The 19,486-nt window shown below is 36.3% G+C and overlaps 1 protein-coding gene across 2 annotated transcripts in view; it reads right to left on the reverse strand.

The window, feature by feature from the left end:
* LOC138329276 (nucleobindin-2-like) overlaps positions 1–19,486 on the reverse strand; it is a 34,618-nt gene that overhangs the window by 9,250 nt on the left and 5,882 nt on the right. The window contains exons 4-7 of one of the 2 annotated variants that reach the window (XM_069276142.1): positions 14,894–15,020; positions 3,764–3,855; positions 3,293–3,478; positions 1,368–1,458 (exon numbers count right to left, since the gene is read on the reverse strand). In XM_069276142.1, the coding sequence (XP_069132243.1) occupies positions 1,368–1,458; positions 3,293–3,478; positions 3,764–3,855; positions 14,894–15,020 (496 nt within the window). Of the gene's footprint in view, positions 1–1,367; positions 1,459–3,292; positions 3,479–3,763; positions 3,856–14,857; positions 15,021–19,486 lie in introns of both variants that reach the window. The other variant, XM_069276141.1, reaches the window with a different exon arrangement.

Raw genomic sequence — 19,486 nt, forward strand, 5'->3', positions numbered from 1 at the left:
ACTTTGTGACGATGTACACTCTAAACTTCTGTTATATTATTAAGTTTAGTTTTTCTGTTATTTATGAAGTCATTACAAATACACAATGGTAACACAATTTTTGGAGGCAAGATTTTATCTATTGTTCCATTGCCTTCCCTCACAAGATAGACTTTTGACTTGAAAGCATTTCCTCGTCTAGAGGCATTCATACAATTATTTTCAGTAATAGGTGTAATAAATATTCGTTTTGACATCATCAACTATTCACAGATTCAGATTAGCTGATAATACGGGTGGTTTTATTGCAAAATTTGCTGATTCCACTTTTGTATTATTGACAAACCTAGAAATATATTGAAATATTATCCTGATACTTCACCTGAAATTTATTGATTTATTATCAATTATTAATCCACCTATGTTGAAACTATAATAAAACAATTTATAATGAACCTCTGGAGACCAACCAAATCATTTTTTTTATAAATAAGTTCATCATACACATATTAAAGACAACTTGACCAATACTAACTAGAACTATCGCCAGAGTGGACGACTAATACCCCTGCTGCATAAATTTAGTATTAACGCCATTAGTAGGGGAAACTTCAGAACCTTATATAGTTTACTCAACTCCCTTTTATGTTTATGTCAGGTTCTGTGTACCAAATACCAAAAGTCTCTCAAGTAGTTTAGAAGGAGTTCGCCGCACAAAGTTGTGTCTGCGGACAGACAGACAGACGGATAAACAGACGGACAACCCAGTTCTAGTATAACCCCTCCACCTTACTTAACTTTGTTACAACCATGAATTTGTTGTGTGTTCATTATCTATTAACATGTTTTATCATAAATGTTGTAATTTGATGAAAAAAAAATCTTTGGATGTAACAGTATGCAGGTTTAACGATTATTTGACTCTATTTAGAATTTTTAGTTTTATAAAATACATTCATAACATACTAATCCAAATCGATAATTATGTGGGTGATGTCGCAGGTACGACGTCATCAACATCATGTAGCACCTGTTATATTAGTACCACTAATAACCTGCTAAAGGCATGCGGGGAATGACAGTTTTACATAATGCTAGTGTAGTAAATGTTGATAAATTGTCATGGTTTCCATCATTTTCACACATTTGTCTAAAATTTCAGTAGAAGACTTATTTTTTGGTCACTCGCTAAGTATTGGCAAAATTAAGGCATATGATACATGTAATGAGATCTGTTACACAACTAGTGAATAATTCATGTGTGACATTTTAATGACTCGTACAATGTGTACACTAGCTGTCACTTTCATTAGACATAAATTACTTTAGTACTGTTATATTGATGATAATTCCTATCAAACCTACAATACAATCACACGAGTGCTTACCATGGACTTTGAAGAAAGTTTTGGGTTCGAATGAGTCTGGGTCAAGGTGGTCAGTGTTCTCCCAAACATCCTCAAGTTGTTTCTTGCTGCCCTGAATAGGTGAAAAGCAAAATACTCTTACTCAAATTTGATATAATATACAAATAATTTGTTACCACAGCAACGGATGGATGATTACAAAGTTCTGATAACCTTATACTGTTAGGGTTTCTTTCTTTCTCCTACATATATGTAAACAGTGAACATGATTTTATACAAATAAATGTAATCAACACCTTTGCAAGGGGACAAACTCAGGACCTCTGGCTGCCTATTCCAACACTCAACTGATCAAGCTGAAGAATAGGTCTCTCAAGCTGAAGAGAAGGTCTCTCAAGCTGAACACTCAACTGATCAAGCTGAAGAATAGGTCTCTCAAGCTGAAGAGAAGGTCTCTCAAGCTGAGCGGTATATTGTGGCTAGTATTCACCAGGGTTACACAAAAAATATTTTTGATACTTTGGCATAAATGAACGTCACTACATTTATGTATCTTTACAGGTAAAATTATATATTCAAAGCTAGTTGTAACATGCATCTCTATCTCTATGCCATTAGGATATCCTGTACCATCGTCCAGCTACTATTTATAGCAATGTCCAATGCGAGTTTCATTTGTGCATTAAGATTATATTTATGTACACATACTGGCTATCTAACACCAGTTGCTTAGCAATAATAATGATCACTACCTAGTTATAATGGTGTAGCTTGAGTTGTGATAATGGGATATTTCTGTGTACTCATGTTAACAGATACACCTGAACAGCAGACTGTGGAATGATACAAAGACATTAAAATCTAGAGTGAAACAGCAACCACCTCTGTATAATGACCACCAGCTTAGTAAGAGCACTTTCTTGTCGTCTCAATAGTGAGTTTCTGCACAATTTGACCTATGTATTAAGGTATTTTCTTTGCACTTCGGTGATCTTAACTTACAGAATGGTGAAATTTTGAGCAATTTTAACCTACAGAAGTTTTGGGTGATCTTAAACTTACAAAGTTGTGAAGTTTTGATTAATCTTTAACTAACAGGGTTATGACATTTTGGGTGAGCTTTATCTTACAGGGTGATGACATTTTGGGTGAACTTTAACTTATAGGGTTATGACATTTTGGGGGAGCTTTAACTTACAGGCTGGTGAAGTTTTGGGTGATCTTTAACTTACAGGGTGATGAAGTTTTGGGTGATTATTGACTTACAAGGTGATGACGTTTTGGGGGAGCTTTAACTTACAGGGTGATGACATTTTGGATGAGCGTTAACTTACAGGCTGGTGAAGTTTTGGGTGATCATTAACTTACAGGGTGATGAAGTTTTGGGTGATCATTGACTTACAGGGTGATGACGTTTTGGATGAGCTTTAACTTACAGGCTGGTGAAGTTTTGGGTGATCATTAACTTACAGGGTGATGATGTTTTGGGGGAGCTCTAACTTACAGGGTGATGACGTTTTGGGTAATCATTAACTTACAGGGTGATGACGTTTTGGGGGAGCTCTAACTTACAGGGTGATGACGTTTTGGGGGAGCTCTAACTTACAGGGTGATGACGTTTTGGGTAATCATTAACTTACAGGGTGATGACGTTTTGGGTAATCATTAACTTACAGGGTGATGACGTTTTGGGGGAGCTCTAACTTACAGGGTGATGACGTTTTGGGTAATCATTAACTTACAGGGTGATGACGTTTTGGGGGAGCTCTAACTTACAAGGTGATGACGTTTTGGGTAATCATTAACTTACAGGGTGATGACGTTTTGGGTAATCATTAACTTACAGGGTGATGAAGTTTTGGGTGATCATTAACTTACAGGGTGGTGAAGTTTTGGGTGATCATTGACTTACAGGGCGATGAAGTTTTGGGTGATCATTGACTTACAGGGTGATGAAGTTTTGGGTGATCTTTATGCTTTTTCTGCATTTCTTCAAAATTTTGTTCCTCCTTTTTCTTTTCTTCCTCAGTCATATCCTTTAATTTTTCCTGTCGTTCATGTTCTTTTGCCATTTCATAAGTTTTGAATTCCTCTCTTCGTTGTTTATCAATAGCTTCTAAATCTTTGGTTGCCTGAAATAAAAATATGATGAAATCTGAACATCAAGCTTGTTGTTTGTCTTATAATAATAAGAACATGAAAAAAAAAAAACAAATATTGTTTTAATTCTACTCTCTCAAAAATAAAAAATTGCAAAAAAAAAAAAAAAAAAAAAAACCCCCAACAAACTATTCTACTCTGTACAATGTGTCTGCATGATTCAAGTACTATTTTAAAACTAAGGGGAGATAATCTAATGTAAGAAATTCTAAATACACTTTTGACCAGTAAGATAGAATTATACTTGGTTTACATACCTTTAATATCAGTTTTTCTAAATCTGCTACTTCAAATGAATGTTGATTATCAGTGTCTACATGATGAGCAGCACCATCCATCTTCTGGATTCCTGAAAACATCAATTGTCATGGAAACTTGAAATTTTCCATATATTTCAAAGTATCAAGATTAAGTCATTGTATAAATGTTAAAGATAAATAAAAAAAATATTTATATATATAAATATCATGTAGATCTTATATCACTTGTAACCAAATCAGGGATATAATATACTTTCTTGAAAATGCAATGTTTTATTAATTTGTAATAAATAACAGAAATATCTGATACTTTTTTAGTTAAATGGTTTGCCATCCTATTAACACCCATGGTCATTTGAGTTAAAATTCAAGTACAAATAGATCTACTGCATACAAACACCACAATTTCACATTATCTTATCCGTGAGAATGAAGTCTGCCCTTATAATATCAAACCTGTCTATGAAGACTACATACGCAACAAAGGAAAAAACCAGTCTAGTTGTGTTGAAATTGGCCTTTTGGAAACCCAATACATATGTTGTTACAAAGCAGGTGGTCTTTATACAGAGGTAGGTTATAACATAGAAAGGTCTGTATGTCTACAGTAAACCACTTCTTTTCCGCGTATTCCCCAAATAGAATATTTTGTCTTATTCTGTGAATGCCTGAATTCAAAAATTGGGCTTGGATCATTTAGAAAAGTCAGATGACTATTTGATCCCTATAAATAATGTGAATCTTGTGTTATTAAAACGAATGTGTAAGGACAACTCATTGTACATTTTCCTTAATCTTTTATGAAATAAAAATTTCTTATGAACATGATTTTTTTTTTTAAATAACAAAAAAAAAAAAAAAAAAAAATGAACATAAGGGCTTTTAGTGACAAATGAGCTGCTACATAATTGTTTTATTTGCATTCAAGCTCTCTCGCGAAAGTACGCAAAATATTGCATAATGTGAAAATTAAATGGCTTACAAAATACAGTAGTAATCTACCTGTATTTTAGAACTAATATACGTACCCGGCCTACTATACCTTTCGGCCGGGTACGAATTGGTCCCTATGTGTCGTAGTGGAGCACTGCCTCCGAAAATCACTCGGGCACAGTTTTCTATACTTTGTTGTAGGTTTCCAACTATTTTATGCGTATACATGCATTTACATATTATTTTTGTCCAAAACAAACATAACTACCATTCTTAATATCCACCGTACAGCTCACACGACGTCAAATTCACAATTTGTGGACTTGGCATATAAATTCCCTTCAGAAAGACTTTCATATGTATTATGTAAAAATATAATGCTTCGATGAGAATTTTATATGGTTCAGTTTTATTGCCTAGTAGGTTAGCAATATCAAACAAGTACAATAAAATGCAAACAAACGTTTCATAATGGTTTGCATAATCATTACTTTGCTCCATTAGCAGTAATAGGCACCAATTGTAGCTCTAAAGACCACACCATTTTCTGTCTAAAAGTCTTTTGAGCTACAATATTGCAGCTACCTGTATATATACAATATATTGTGTTATATGACTAAAAGGATAAAAATTATTACACAATTAACTGGCTGTATCATTGCCAAATCCCAAAGGATTCATGAAATATTTAAGCAACAACCTTAAAATGACCTTCAGTGTTTTCTCAGAGGGCCTGTATCGCTCACCTGGTTTGTAATGTCAAGTCATGTTCTGAATACAGGTTCATTGTTTCTTTTCTGAAGGAATTTGAATATTTACCTCTTATTTCCCTATTGGGCCCCGCCCCTCCTGCCCCCGGGGGGTCAGAGCCAAAATTTATACAAGTTCTGTTCCCCTTCCCCCAAGGATGTTTGTGGCCAAATTTGGTTACAATCCATGCAGAACTCTAGGACAAGTGGCGATTTATAGGATTTACCTCTATTTCCCCTATTGGGCCCCGCCCCTCCTGCCCCCAGGGGGTCAGAGCCAAAATTTATACAAGTCCTGTTCCCCTTCCCCCAAGGATGTTTGTGGCCAAATTTGGTTACAATCCATGCAGAACTCTAGGACAAGTAGCGATTTATAGGATTTACCTCTATTTCCCCTATTGTGCCCCGCCCCTCCTGCCCCCGGGGGGTCAGAGCCAAAATTTATACAAGTTCTGTTCCCCTTCCCCCAAGGATGTTTGTGGCCAAATTTGGTTACAATCCATGCAGAACTCTAGGACAAGTAGCGATTTATAGGATTTACCTCTATTTCCCCTATTGGGCCCCGCCCCTCCTGCCCCCGGGGGGTCAGAGCCAAAATTTATACAAGTTCTGTTCCCCTTCCCCCAAGGATGTTTGTGGCCAAATTTGGTTACAATCCATGCAGAACTCTAGGACAAGTAGCGATTTATAGGATTTACCTCTATTTCCCCTATTGGGCCCCGCCCCTCCTGCCCCCGGGGGATCAGAGCCAAAATTTATACAAGTTCTGTTCCCCTTCCCCCAAGGATGTTTGTGGCCAAATTTGGTTACAATCCATGCAGAACTCTAGGACAAGTAGCGATTTATAGGATTTACCTCTATTTCCCCTATTGGGCCCCGCCCCTCCTGCCCCCGGGGGGTCAGAGCCAAAATTTATACAAGTTCTGTTCCCCTTCCCCCAAGGATGTTTGTGGCCAAATTTGGTTACAATCCATGCAGAACTCTAGGACAAGTAGCGATTTATAGGATTTACCTCTATTTCCCCTATTGGGCCCCGCCCCTCCTGCCCCCTGGGGGTCAGAGCCAAAATTTATACAAGTTCTGTTCCCCTTCCCCCAAGGATGTTTGTGGCCAAATTTGGATACAATCCATGCAGAACTCTAGGACAAGTAGCGATTTATAGGATTTACCTCTATTTCCCCTATTGGGCCCCGCCCCTCCTGCCCCCGGGGGATCAGAGCCAAAATTTATACAAGTTCTGTTCCCCTTCCCCCAAGGATGTTTGTGGCCAAATTTGGTTACAATCCATGCAGAACTCTAGGACAAGTAGCGATTTATAGGATTTACCTCTATTTCCCCTATTGGGCCCCCACCCTTCCTGCCCCCGGGGGGTCAGAGCCAAAATTTATACAAGTTCTGTTCCCCTTCCCCCAAGGATGTTTGTGGCCAAATTTGGTTACAATCCATGCAGAACTCTATGACTAGTAGCGATTTAAAGGAAATGTTGACGGACGGACGGACGGACGGACGGACGGACGACGGACGCCGCGCCATGACATAAGCTCACCGGCCCTTCGGGCCAGGTGAGCTAAAAATGACCTTCAGTGTTTTCTCAATGTGAGTAGCGTTAGCAGCACACAGGACAGTAGTTTTGTTATCATAACACAGCTAGTTTGTTAATAAGGCACAGAAATTGGAATTCAAAAACTTCGATATTGATTTTTTTAGATCAAAATTAGATCAAGCACCATGCTGAATGATATCACAATGAAATTTGAAATTAATTTTATGTTTTTTCTATAGCTGTTTTTTTCTAATTAGTTATTATGCAAAAGCCATTAAGATATAATGATTTGACAGTCCACAGTGATTGTAGAGTAAGATATATTTGTTTTATATATATTTTATCAAAATTATAAGTGCCTCCCTATCACCCTGGAGTCCCTGTTGGGAGCCTCTATATTTCCTTCCACTCCAGTCAATCTGGGTCAGTTGTCAGTCACCCCCACAAGTCTGTCTTATCTTAAGGAGAAGGAGGGGGCCAAATACAGGGAAATCAATAAACCTAAGACCAGGACAGATGACCACAGACTGTTGTAATCTGCATGAATCACCTGGATTCATTAAAATTTACTCATCTCCAAAATGTTAAAATAGCCTGTCTGTAAACCGAGCCTGGCTACTACTGTAACTGATACAGCTCCACGTGGGACTGTAGTGCCATATAATTACTGGAGCAGTATTACTACTCACACCTTCATTTGCTGCATTTAGATTTTAAACTATTTTTGAGTATTTAAAATGCAGACATATGTAGGTAAAAGAAGTATGTGAGTCACAAAGACAAGGCATTGACAATAAACATCCCATGGTTATAATAAGTACTAATGGTTACCATAGCAATCATAATTCACGGGAATGAAGCCATGCCATAAATATTTTGCACAGAAGATGCAAACAAAAACTTCCTGCCTGAACAGCTAGTGTTGAGGGCAGATGGCTAGCTTGTAACTCCCTGAGTGTACTGAGTCAACCACAGTCTTTATTCTTTTATTTTAAACCTCAAGTGCTTTATACTTCCTTTAAAACAGGAGAGCACACCTGAACAGCAAACATATTAAAAATTATTATCAGTTTAAAATTTCAAAAAATAAATAAATATATATATATATATGCATCCTGTTAATTGATGACTCAAAAATTAAAGGACAAAAATGTCCTCCCATTTAGAGTCACACCTGAATGGGTTTTAAACGGCAGAAATTTAAATGTGCTGGATTCTCAAACAATTGGCTCATCCTGATGATGATCAATAACTGGATTCATTCCATCTAGCAGAGCTGTGTGTGTGTGAGATTTATTTGTCTTGTGTGTACCATCAAGCCTAGCATGGATAGCCTGTTCATCCAACAGAGCCACACTAAAAAAATCAATCGCACTCTAAAAATAGTTGGGTGAATGTTCTGTAACGTTCAGAGGTAGGGATACGCTATATCTCATTACCCTCCAACGTCATATACCAGTATACACGATCTTATGTCATACGACACAGTATCACAGTTTATTGTCATATAGGAATAGCCTAAATGTAGTGTGAACATTGTGTGGATGTTTTACTTATAGCCAGTATTTTATTGGTCAATGTAAGGACTGTATACTCGATCAGGTCAGGTGTATGTTCTCCAGGTGTAAACACCTTGGCATACAATAAATCTATTGTGTTATAACCGTATCAGCACAATGGAAACCAGTCATTTACCGGGATATTCAAATTGATCAAGTTTTAGTGTGATATTTACTGCATCTCATTATATATATTTAGAATGGACTTTTAATCTTTCAGACAGAATTTGTATTATTGTTTCACATATTTATAAAAAGAAAATATTCCCGCTAAAATCATATTATACAGGAACACTTGTAAGATAAATAAACTATTTACAATTCAATGTTCAGATTTTTTTCTTCTTCTAAGAAGTGGAGGGTCACAGTGTGGAGGGTATATATGACACAGTGTGGAGGGTATATATGACACAGTGTGGAGGGTATATATGACACAGTGTGGAGGGTATATATGACACAGTGTGGAGGGTATATATGACACAGTGTGGAGGGTATATATGACACAGTGTAGAGGGTATATATGACACAGTGTGGAGGGTATATATGACACAGTGTGGAGGGTATATATGACACAGTGTGGAGGGTATATATGACACAGTGTGGAGGGTATATATGACACAGTGTAGAGGGTATATATGACACAGTGTAGAGGGTATAAATGATACAGTGAAGAGGGTATATATGACACAGTGTGGAGGGTATATATGATGCAGTGTAGAGGGTATATATGACACAGTGTAGAGGGTATAAATGATACAGTGAAGAGGGTATATATGACACAGTGTGGAGGGTATATATGACACAGTGTGGAGGGTATATATGACACAGTGTGCAAGGTATATATGACAGTGTGCAAGGTATATATGACACAGTGTGGAGGGTATATATGACACAGTGTGAAGGGTATATATGACACAGTGTGGAGGGTATATATGACACAGTGTGGAGGGTATATATGACACAGTGTGCAAGGTATATATGACACAGTGTGCAAGGTATATATAACACAGTGTAGAGGGTATATATGACACAATCTGGAGGGTATATATGACACAGTGTAGAGGGTATATATGACACAGTGTAGAGGGTATATATGACACAATCTGGAGGGTATATATGACACAATCTGGAGGGTATATATGACACAGTGTGCAAGATATATATGACACAGTGTGGATGGTATATATGACACAGTGTGGAGGGCATATATGACACAGTGTGGAGGGTATATATGACACAGTGTGGAGGGTATATATGACACAGTGTGGAGGGTATATATGACACCGTGTGGAGGGTATATATGACACAGTGTAGAGGGTATATATGACACAGTGTGGAGGGTATATATGACACCGTGTGTAGGGTATATATGACACAGTGTAGAGGGTATATATAACACAGTGTGGAGGGTATATATGACACAGTGTAGAGGGTATATATGACACAGTGTGGAGGGTATATATGACACAGTGTAGAGGGTATATATGACACAGTGTGGAGGGTATATATGACACAGTGTAGAGGGTATATATGACACAGTGTGGAGGGTATATATGACACAGTGTGGAGGGTATATATGACACAGTGTAAAGGGTATATATGACACAGTGTGGAGGGTATATATGACACAGTGTAGAGGGTATATATGACAGTGTGGAGGGTATATATGACACAGTGTGGAGGGTATATATGACACAGTGTAGAGGGTATATATGACACAGTGTGGAGGGTATATATGACACAGTGTAGAGGGTATATATGACACAGTGTGGAGGGTATATATGACACAGTGTAGAGGGTATATATGACACAGTGTGGAGGGTATATATGACACAGTGTGGAGGGTATATATGACACAGTGTAGAGGGTATATATGACACAGTGTGGAGGGTATATATGACACAATCTGGAGGGTATATATGACACAGTGTGGAGGGTATATATGACACAATGTAGAGGGTATATATGACACAGTGTAGAGGGTATATATGACACAGTGTGGAGGGTATATATGACACAGTGTAGAGGGTATATATGACACAGTGTGGAGGGTATATATGACACAGTGTAGAGGGTATATATGACACAGTGTGGAGGGTATATATGACACAGTGTGGAGGGTATATATGACACAGTGTAGAGGGTATATATGACACAGTGTGGAGGGTATATATGACACAGTGTGGAGGGTATATATGACACAGTGTGCAAGGTATATATGACACAGTGTGCAAGGTATATATGACGCAATCTGGAGGGTATATATGACACAGTGTAGAGGGTATATATGACACAGTGTAGAGGGTATATATGACACAGTGTAGAGGGTATATATGACACAATCTGGAGGGTATATATGACACAGTGTGCAAGATATATATGACACAGTGTGGATGGTATAACTGACACAGTGTGGAGGGCATATATGACACAGTGTGGAGGGTATATATGACACAGTGTGGAGGGTATATATGACACAGTGTGGAGGGTATATATGACACAGTGTGGAGGGTATATATGACACAGTGTGGAGGGTATATATGACACAGTGTAGAGGGTATATATGACACAATCTGGAGGGTATATATGACACAATCTGGAGGGTGTATATGACACAGTGTGCAAGATATATATGACACAGTGTGGATGGTATAAATGACACAGTGTGGAGGGCATATATGACAGTGTGGAGGGTATATATGACACAGTGTGGAGGGTATATATGACACAGTGTAGAGGGTATATATGACACAGTGTAGAGGGTATATATGACACAGTGTAGAGGGTATATATGACACAGTGTAGAGGGTATATATGACACAATCTGGAGGGTATATATGACACAGTGTATAGGGTATATAGGACACAGTGTATAGGGTATATATGACACAATCTGGAGGGTATATATGACACAGTGTAGAGGGTATATATGACACAGTGTAGAGGGTATATATGACACAGTGTGGAGGGTATATATGACACAGTGTGGAGGGTATATATGACACAGTGTGCAAGGTATATATGACACAGTGTGCAAGGTATATATAACTCAGTGTGAAGGGTATATATAACACAGTGTGAAGGGCATATATGACACAGTGTGGAGGGTAATATATGACACAGTGTGGAGGGTATATATGACACAGTGTGGAGGGTATATATGACACAGTGTAGAGGGTATATATGACACAGTGTAGAGGGTATATATGTCACAGTGTAGAGGGTATATATGACACAGTGTAGAGGGTATATATGACACAATCTGGAGGGTATATATGACACAATCTGGAGGGTATATATGACACAGTGTGCAAGATATATATGACACAGTGTGGATGGTATATATGACACAGTGTGGAGGGTATATATGACACAGTGTGGAGGGTATATATGACACAGTGTGGAGGGTATATATGACACAGTGTGGAGGGTATATATGACACAGTGTGCAAGGTATATATCACACAGTGTGCAAGGTATATAACATAGTGTGGAGGGTATATATGACACAGAGTGCAAGGTATATAACACAGTGTAGAGGGTATATATGACACAGTGTGCAAGGTATATAACACAGTGTGGAGGGTATATATAACACAGTGTGGAGGGTATATATGACACAGTGTGCAAGGTATATATGACACAGTGTGCAAGGTATATATAACTCAGTGTGAAGGGTATATATAACACAGTGTGAAGGGCATATATGGCACAGAGTGGAGGGTATATATGAAACACTGTTCAGTCAATCTATAGCTTCATGCTAGAGGGAATAGAAGCTATAAAGGAATATTTCCCTTTAATTCAGTGAGTTGAACGATGGACCATTTAGTCTGTGGTTGCAGGTTCGATACTGCTGTCGACATACTACTGGATCTCGCCCTGTTTCATTTGGAAGGGGACTCTGACATAGGACACAGTGTAAATTCTAGTTGTGGACCAGACTCAAGCCATACCAGTCTCACAAGGATATCCACACTGTTGACCTGTTAGAGCCATCACAGTGATCATATATATATATAGCTAGTCTACATTTCAGGGGCAGTGACCTTACCCTGACCTTTTTACAGCTAAACTCATCCCAAGGAGGAAATGCAAGGAAGGGCAATAACATGAGGTCAATATCAGTGTAGGAACATGAAAGAATGAATATGGGATAAATTTCTATATGCCAGGTAAAACTAAAACTTGTTCATTACTGGTGTATATATATATGTTCATGCTTGTATAAAAAAAATAGAGAACCCAAATGTATGTCTTTCTTCTTAACCGTTAGAGAACTTTAAATTTTTTCCAAAAAGTTGTATTCGATAGAGAATTTTACTGACCACCTGTGGACAGTGATTCATTCTTTACTCTCACGTCCATAAACTTAAACTCGGTGGTCCCCATTGTATGCACTGTACAGTCCCCTTTCAGTAAAGGGCAGATGTTTTCTCCCTTACCTATTCATGCTTCTAGCTTTTGAATATGTTTGTAGTGAATAGGTTATGAATGTTGAACTTGAGCTGAAGCCATAGCCAGAAAAAAAAATCTGTAAGAGTTAATTAAGCGGTCAGTGATTCGAGTAATAAAGCTTCTTGGCATTATCTTAGAATCCAGCCAATACTGTATTGGTATAGAGGAGTCTGGCATGGGAGTAATAAGTTAATACACTGGTGTTATCATGTCTGGGACGTTTACAGTGATAGGAGGGGGCATCTTACAGAAGTGATCAGACAATGGTAAAAACAAGGACAACAATTTAATATCAAAGATTTTATGTCAGAATTCTTTTTTACTGCATTGGTATTGGTTAAATAAATGAAATATTATTCCTTTTCTTTAAATTTTGTACATTAAGTACATTAATGATAATGAACATTTTTTTTTTACCTATCAACTATCTATAACCATTTAAAAACTTGGGTCAAAGGTAAAATAACTTGTAAAAATATGTTGACTACCATATATATGTATGTCTATCATCAATTATTTCAATAACAAATCCATTAAACAATTGTGTTACTGGTAAAAAAAATCATATTGGTTTTACATGATTCTAAAGCATTTTTTACTTGACTTATTTTTTTCATATCTATTTACAGTAAGACATTCTATAAAGGACACCTCTACATAAAGGACACAAGTCTATAAAGGACACCTCTACATAAAGGACACCTGTCTATAAGGACAGACTTATCAACCCAATTTGGTGTATTGACCTCTGTGTAAAGGACACCTGTCTATGAAGGGCATTTTCCCATGTCCGTTTGATGCATTTTACAATACTGCCAAACTTCTACTCTAGTATTTTTAATAATTTATATATCTTGTATCCTAGCAACCAGACAGCAATTATGTGGACAGCACAGTTAATACCTTTATCATGACAAGAGTCGTATTTGATACCACGACTTTAATCTAAATGACTTCTAGAGTCGCAGACTACCTAATTGCAGTGTCTACATGTGGTATTACCTCGGTTCTGTCAAAAATTATATGAAAAAATGACATCAAGCAGAAAACAGCAGAGCTACTATATTAGACCCATGGTGTTTACAAATTTAAAGTATAGGCATGCTAGGATGACGAACTGTTGAAAGGAAAAATACTTTATTTGTATGATTTTCCTGAAATTTGAAAATAGAAATACTGAAAAACTAGCAAAAGAAAACAGAACTGATCACAGATTATTAAGTAAGTGATGCAGTGATCAAACACATGCAAAAAGTAGCCATAGATATAATACAAAAGCACTAGACTGCACAACATCGCCACAAAATACAGGCAAATATTATTTTTTTTTAACATTTAGCCATGACTTTCTTGTGATGAAGTCATTCAAGTTATACCATCACACTAATGATACAGCTAATTTAGAGTATGGCTACTTTTATCAAATCAGGAATAGATACACAACACTACAGTCAAGCTGTGGATACGAAAAAAGAAGAAATGTTTAGTCAGTCAGTTCAAAGCCATATTACTATCATTCTTATGTGATTCCTTTTCATATCTTGAATTATCGGGTAGGTGTTTCTTATTTTGTGAAACACAAGCCACTTATGAATAAAAAATGATAACCTTTCAATGGCAATCTTGAATTCAATACTTGTCAAATTACATTCATGCAGAGCTTTTATTTCTCAATTCATTTTGAAATAAATTTTTTTAAGTAGTTACTGAATGAGGTAACAAGGCCATGAAGTGTATGCTGAAAGTTAGACTGATCTAGATCAGGTAAAGCGGTCAAGCTCCGAGTACAGGTGTGTAGTGGAAAGGTTAGAATGCCACTACAAACTGAAAAAGACAACAAATATCATACCTCCGAACTGAGCAATGTATTTCAAAACTTGCGTACCGTGCATGGTTTTCATCTTTTCACGAGCCAATGTTTTAAGTCGGCTAATCTCCCTTCTTTTTATCTCGTCTAATTTTTCTCTTACATTGTGTGCCACCATGTTCAGATGTGTCGCAATCTTCCCACTCTGAAAAATGTAGAATTCAAAAGCTTTAAAGCTATTGTGACAGTATACACACACATATTATGTAAAGCTATTGTGACAGTATACACACTCATATTATGTAAAGCAATTGGAGAAAAAAATCTTATTATTGCACAATGCAGTACATTTTATTCTAAAATAAGATCAGAAATTCAACCTCGGTAGTTAACAACATAAAAACAATTGTCAATTATCTATTAAAATCGACATGCAATGTCATTATATTGGCTGATAAAAAATTATGGTAAAACACTTTATTTTCACAGATAGAAATTGTCATGTTTTACCACGTGAGAGCTCAAACATGAATTCAAATGTTTTGCGAATTATTCTATAAAATATAATCATAAAATGTAGTATACTTAGCAGCCCTTTATCACGAATTCATTTATTCATATATATTTTAATTCGCAAATGTGTTAATATTAACAAAGACGCAAAATATGGTATACGTAAAAATAATTTGATATACAATAATCAAAACAATTAGTGAACAGAAAATTGATTTTCTTGAATTATTTTGAACAAAGAAATTAATCAATAATATGTAAAAGTAAGAGAGCAAGAGTTGGAGGTCATAGTTGACTTAATTTTAACTTTTACTGCTAAATCTAATTATAAGCTTCTTACTCAGTTTACCAGTAGCCACTTCCATGTAAAATCTAGCATTAAACCTCATACACAGATCTTCATTGTGAACAGATGACCCTGACAGAAGATCACATTTAGATAGAATCTTTCATGGCAGTGATATTTTGTTAAGATTTCCCTTTAGTTTATTGGTATGCGGAGTGAAATCACTGAAAACCTGACAAAAGAGCCAGTAAAGTTGAAGTTTGAATGAAACCAATCACCTTGCATGCAATTTTATTTTGGTAAAAAGCAGGATATTTAACATACTCTTATCAAAGGTCAATTTTAAATTTGAAAATTATAAGTTTAAAATTCTGCTCACACTGCATGTGTTTACGGGTATAACAAGACCACATCGTATCTCCTAACACCCAAATATACCTGTACAGAGCAGACAACATGTTTACCATGTCTGCACACATGTCATGCTGTTTTTCATACACTCTAATTCAAATTTTTGATTGAAAGAATGATTATTATCAATGCTTGTCATCTCCAGAGTGTCGAGGTCTTGAAAAAGATGGAAGTGAAATCAATGTTTTTTGTTTAACCATGTAAATCGTATTTGCTAACTGACAATTTTACTGCTTAACACACATTATTGGTTAATACTTCATGTGAGCAACACACTTATGTGACTGACCACACGTGTGAACCAGTAAAAATCAAATTTGACAGTATAGTGATGGAGGACTGGCAGGGAAACTGGGTGAAGAAATCAAAGTGTTGAATATAAATTTATCTTTCAGTCTAAAGAGGTTAACATTAGGGGCTGTGGATGGCCGGGATGTGTGTAATATAATACCTCCAGGATTTCCCTTGCGGGGCCACAAGTTTGAGGGTCAAATGGGGCTGTTGCCAGGTATACATACTGGCAATAGGTTTGGGAGTTTTAGCGAGGTACTCTGTCTTTCCTTTACCACAAAATCGAGACATTGTTATATATATATAGTTATGGGCTCACAACCAAAACAATTTTGAATTTTCTAAACATTTTCTTCGGCTTTGAAAGTATCATAGGTTTATGTATTGATATTTTTATCATAGGTCCATGTATTGATATTTTTCACACAACCAGTGAATATTTTGTACATTCAAATATTCACTGGTTTTGTTGTTTACTTTCAAACACCAAATTCATAATTTGTGGAAATTTTTTTAATGAAATACCAAAAACATACAATACAATTGTACATGTATATTCAATACCTGGCATTTTTCATAGTCTCTTTGACTTTTAATTGTCATCATTCTTAATCAGAAGTTGTTACTGATAGGTCAATATTCCCGGTACCCTACTCAAAAAGATAATAGAGGAAAAGGGTAGGATGGAAAAAATATGAAAATATTAAAGAATAAACAAGGTGCGATCACATAGTAATACTTACATATTTCTGGGATACAAGAAAAATGATGTCTAAAGATCAGTTATCAGTGTATAGTTTGGACATGTATTATGTCTTATGCTCTGCTACCTATATCACAGGAAATTAATGAGAATGTCTGAACTGGTCAGGAATATCAAAACCCAATATAGATAAATAAATATGCCAGAATGATGTTTTACACAAACATTTTAAATTCTGATTCTGAAAATTAAAGTGAAATTGATAATAAATAGACAATGGACAATATTCTGACAAATACAGAGACTGACCATTCATGATTATCAAATGAGCAGACAGCAAGCAAATCAATGGACATTGAAGACAAGTGAAACTATCAAATAGACAGATATAGACAAACAGACTGATGAGCTATCCATAAAACATGGACAAATAGATGAACAATAATGTTAATCCCATAAACCAATAAATTTAATTAACCCAATCAACAGACTGACAAAGATCAATTATCCACAGGACAGATAGACAAACTGAAGACTGGCCAATGGATGACCAACTACCTGATGGACAGGTAGACCAATAGACAGATTTGTTGACCTAAAAGACTAGACTAATGTATGGACTGACCATATCCCAAGTATCAAATAGACACAAGACAACCATCAAATAGACAAACAGACTGAATAACGTCTAATGCAAACAGACAAATATACCACCCTAAAGACAGATGGACAAAATATATATATACAACCATCAAATAGACTGACCAATCACCCAAAGGAATGATGGACAATTATGACAAACTACCTGGTGGAAAGATGGACAAACAGACAGATAACCATCCAATAGACAGACTGACCAATCACCCAAAAGAACGATGGATAGATAGCTATAGACAAACAGACTGAGTAACTGCACATGTATACACATATGGATGAATATGTAAGAGATGTACATGTACACAGGTAAAAGGCCATCTAATGACGACGGCTTGTATTACCTTTAATACAGCTACATTTACATAAAATGATTGAGCATTGATCATTTGTGTTTGCTGACGATCAGTCATGAATATGGAAGAGAATAAGTTCTTAATTCACACCAACATGTGAAATTTGTGTTTGCTGACGATCAGTCATGAATATGGAAGAGAATAAGTTCTTAATTCACACCAACATGTGAAACATTCCAGAAATCTGTATACCTTTATTGAGTCTAATTACTATTGTTTACAGGACCACATTCCTTGAGCTATCAAATCCTATGTAATATGACAGGTATATTTCCCTTTTGCCATATGATGTTGATAACAAAAGCAAGTTTATGGGCCTCAGGCGCTTTACCTCTAATACAGCCCATGATGAACGACTGCATAATTAATGTATCTCGAGCCATTACTGCATTTACCTGATACAACTATATGGGAACAGTCCCAGGGACAATCAGAATCTGACTATTGATTTATATACCACCAGATCATCTATAATATCAAATATAGGTATACAGGTACTGGTGTTATTACTGATTGCGTTGTTAACTTTCACATTCAATATTTATCACTTTTCGGTGTATCTAATGGATACACAAATGTCGTAACTGGCCTAACCAGAACTGTAATTGGATTTGATTGGTCCGACAGATTTTCTGGAATAGACATGGTGATTTGTCGTGTTCTGATACCACTGGCACATGTACTTGTGCTACAAATCTACTAGGGTATATAAAATCATTGAGATAGGAAAATATGGAAATTCAGTCAGTCTCTATCCATAAAGCTGATGTAGACTTTTGTTGAAAATTTAATCTATTAGAATCAAACTAATGAATCTGCATTGAGAAAAGCCAACCCATCACTTTATTTTTTGTTTCACTATTTTACTTGGCTTCAGATGATGGAGACCTGTATACCTGTACATTTAATACATGTGTACCAGTTATTTCTAAATAAAAGTATAGGATTTCTTATCTTATGGTAAGAATACAATCTGTTAAATCTAAATATTTCCCCCTCTCCCGAACAAAATCTGGATGTGAAACCTGTCTTAGCAAACAATAAAGACCACCTGCGTATTAAACAGAAAAAAAAATCCTTGTGAATTTCTGTCCTAAATGGCCTATTAGAACACAATTTGACCTGTGTATGAAGACCACTTGGCATTAAAGACCTCGTCTTCCTTGTCTCTTGAGTGTATATAACATAAGACATGATACCTAGACAAAAATGGATACTAAAGTGGAATATCTCAACTTTGAACCTTAACTGAATTAGACTCATCAACACTACAATGATATAACTTGAACATGATGGTTATCACAAATCAGCTATCAGTCCACCATATGAATAGTTCTACAGAAGTCAGGATACATTGTTTGACCATAGCTAATTATTATGACTGACCACAACTTAGAGATTAGGACCTAATGGCCACATTGAAAACAAATTAAGGGTCAGCTATAGAAGGAAGAGAC

This window comes from Argopecten irradians, chromosome 8, assembly GCF_041381155.1.
Source record: "Argopecten irradians isolate NY chromosome 8, Ai_NY, whole genome shotgun sequence".
Taxonomy (NCBI): Eukaryota; Metazoa; Mollusca; class Bivalvia; order Pectinida; family Pectinidae; genus Argopecten; species Argopecten irradians.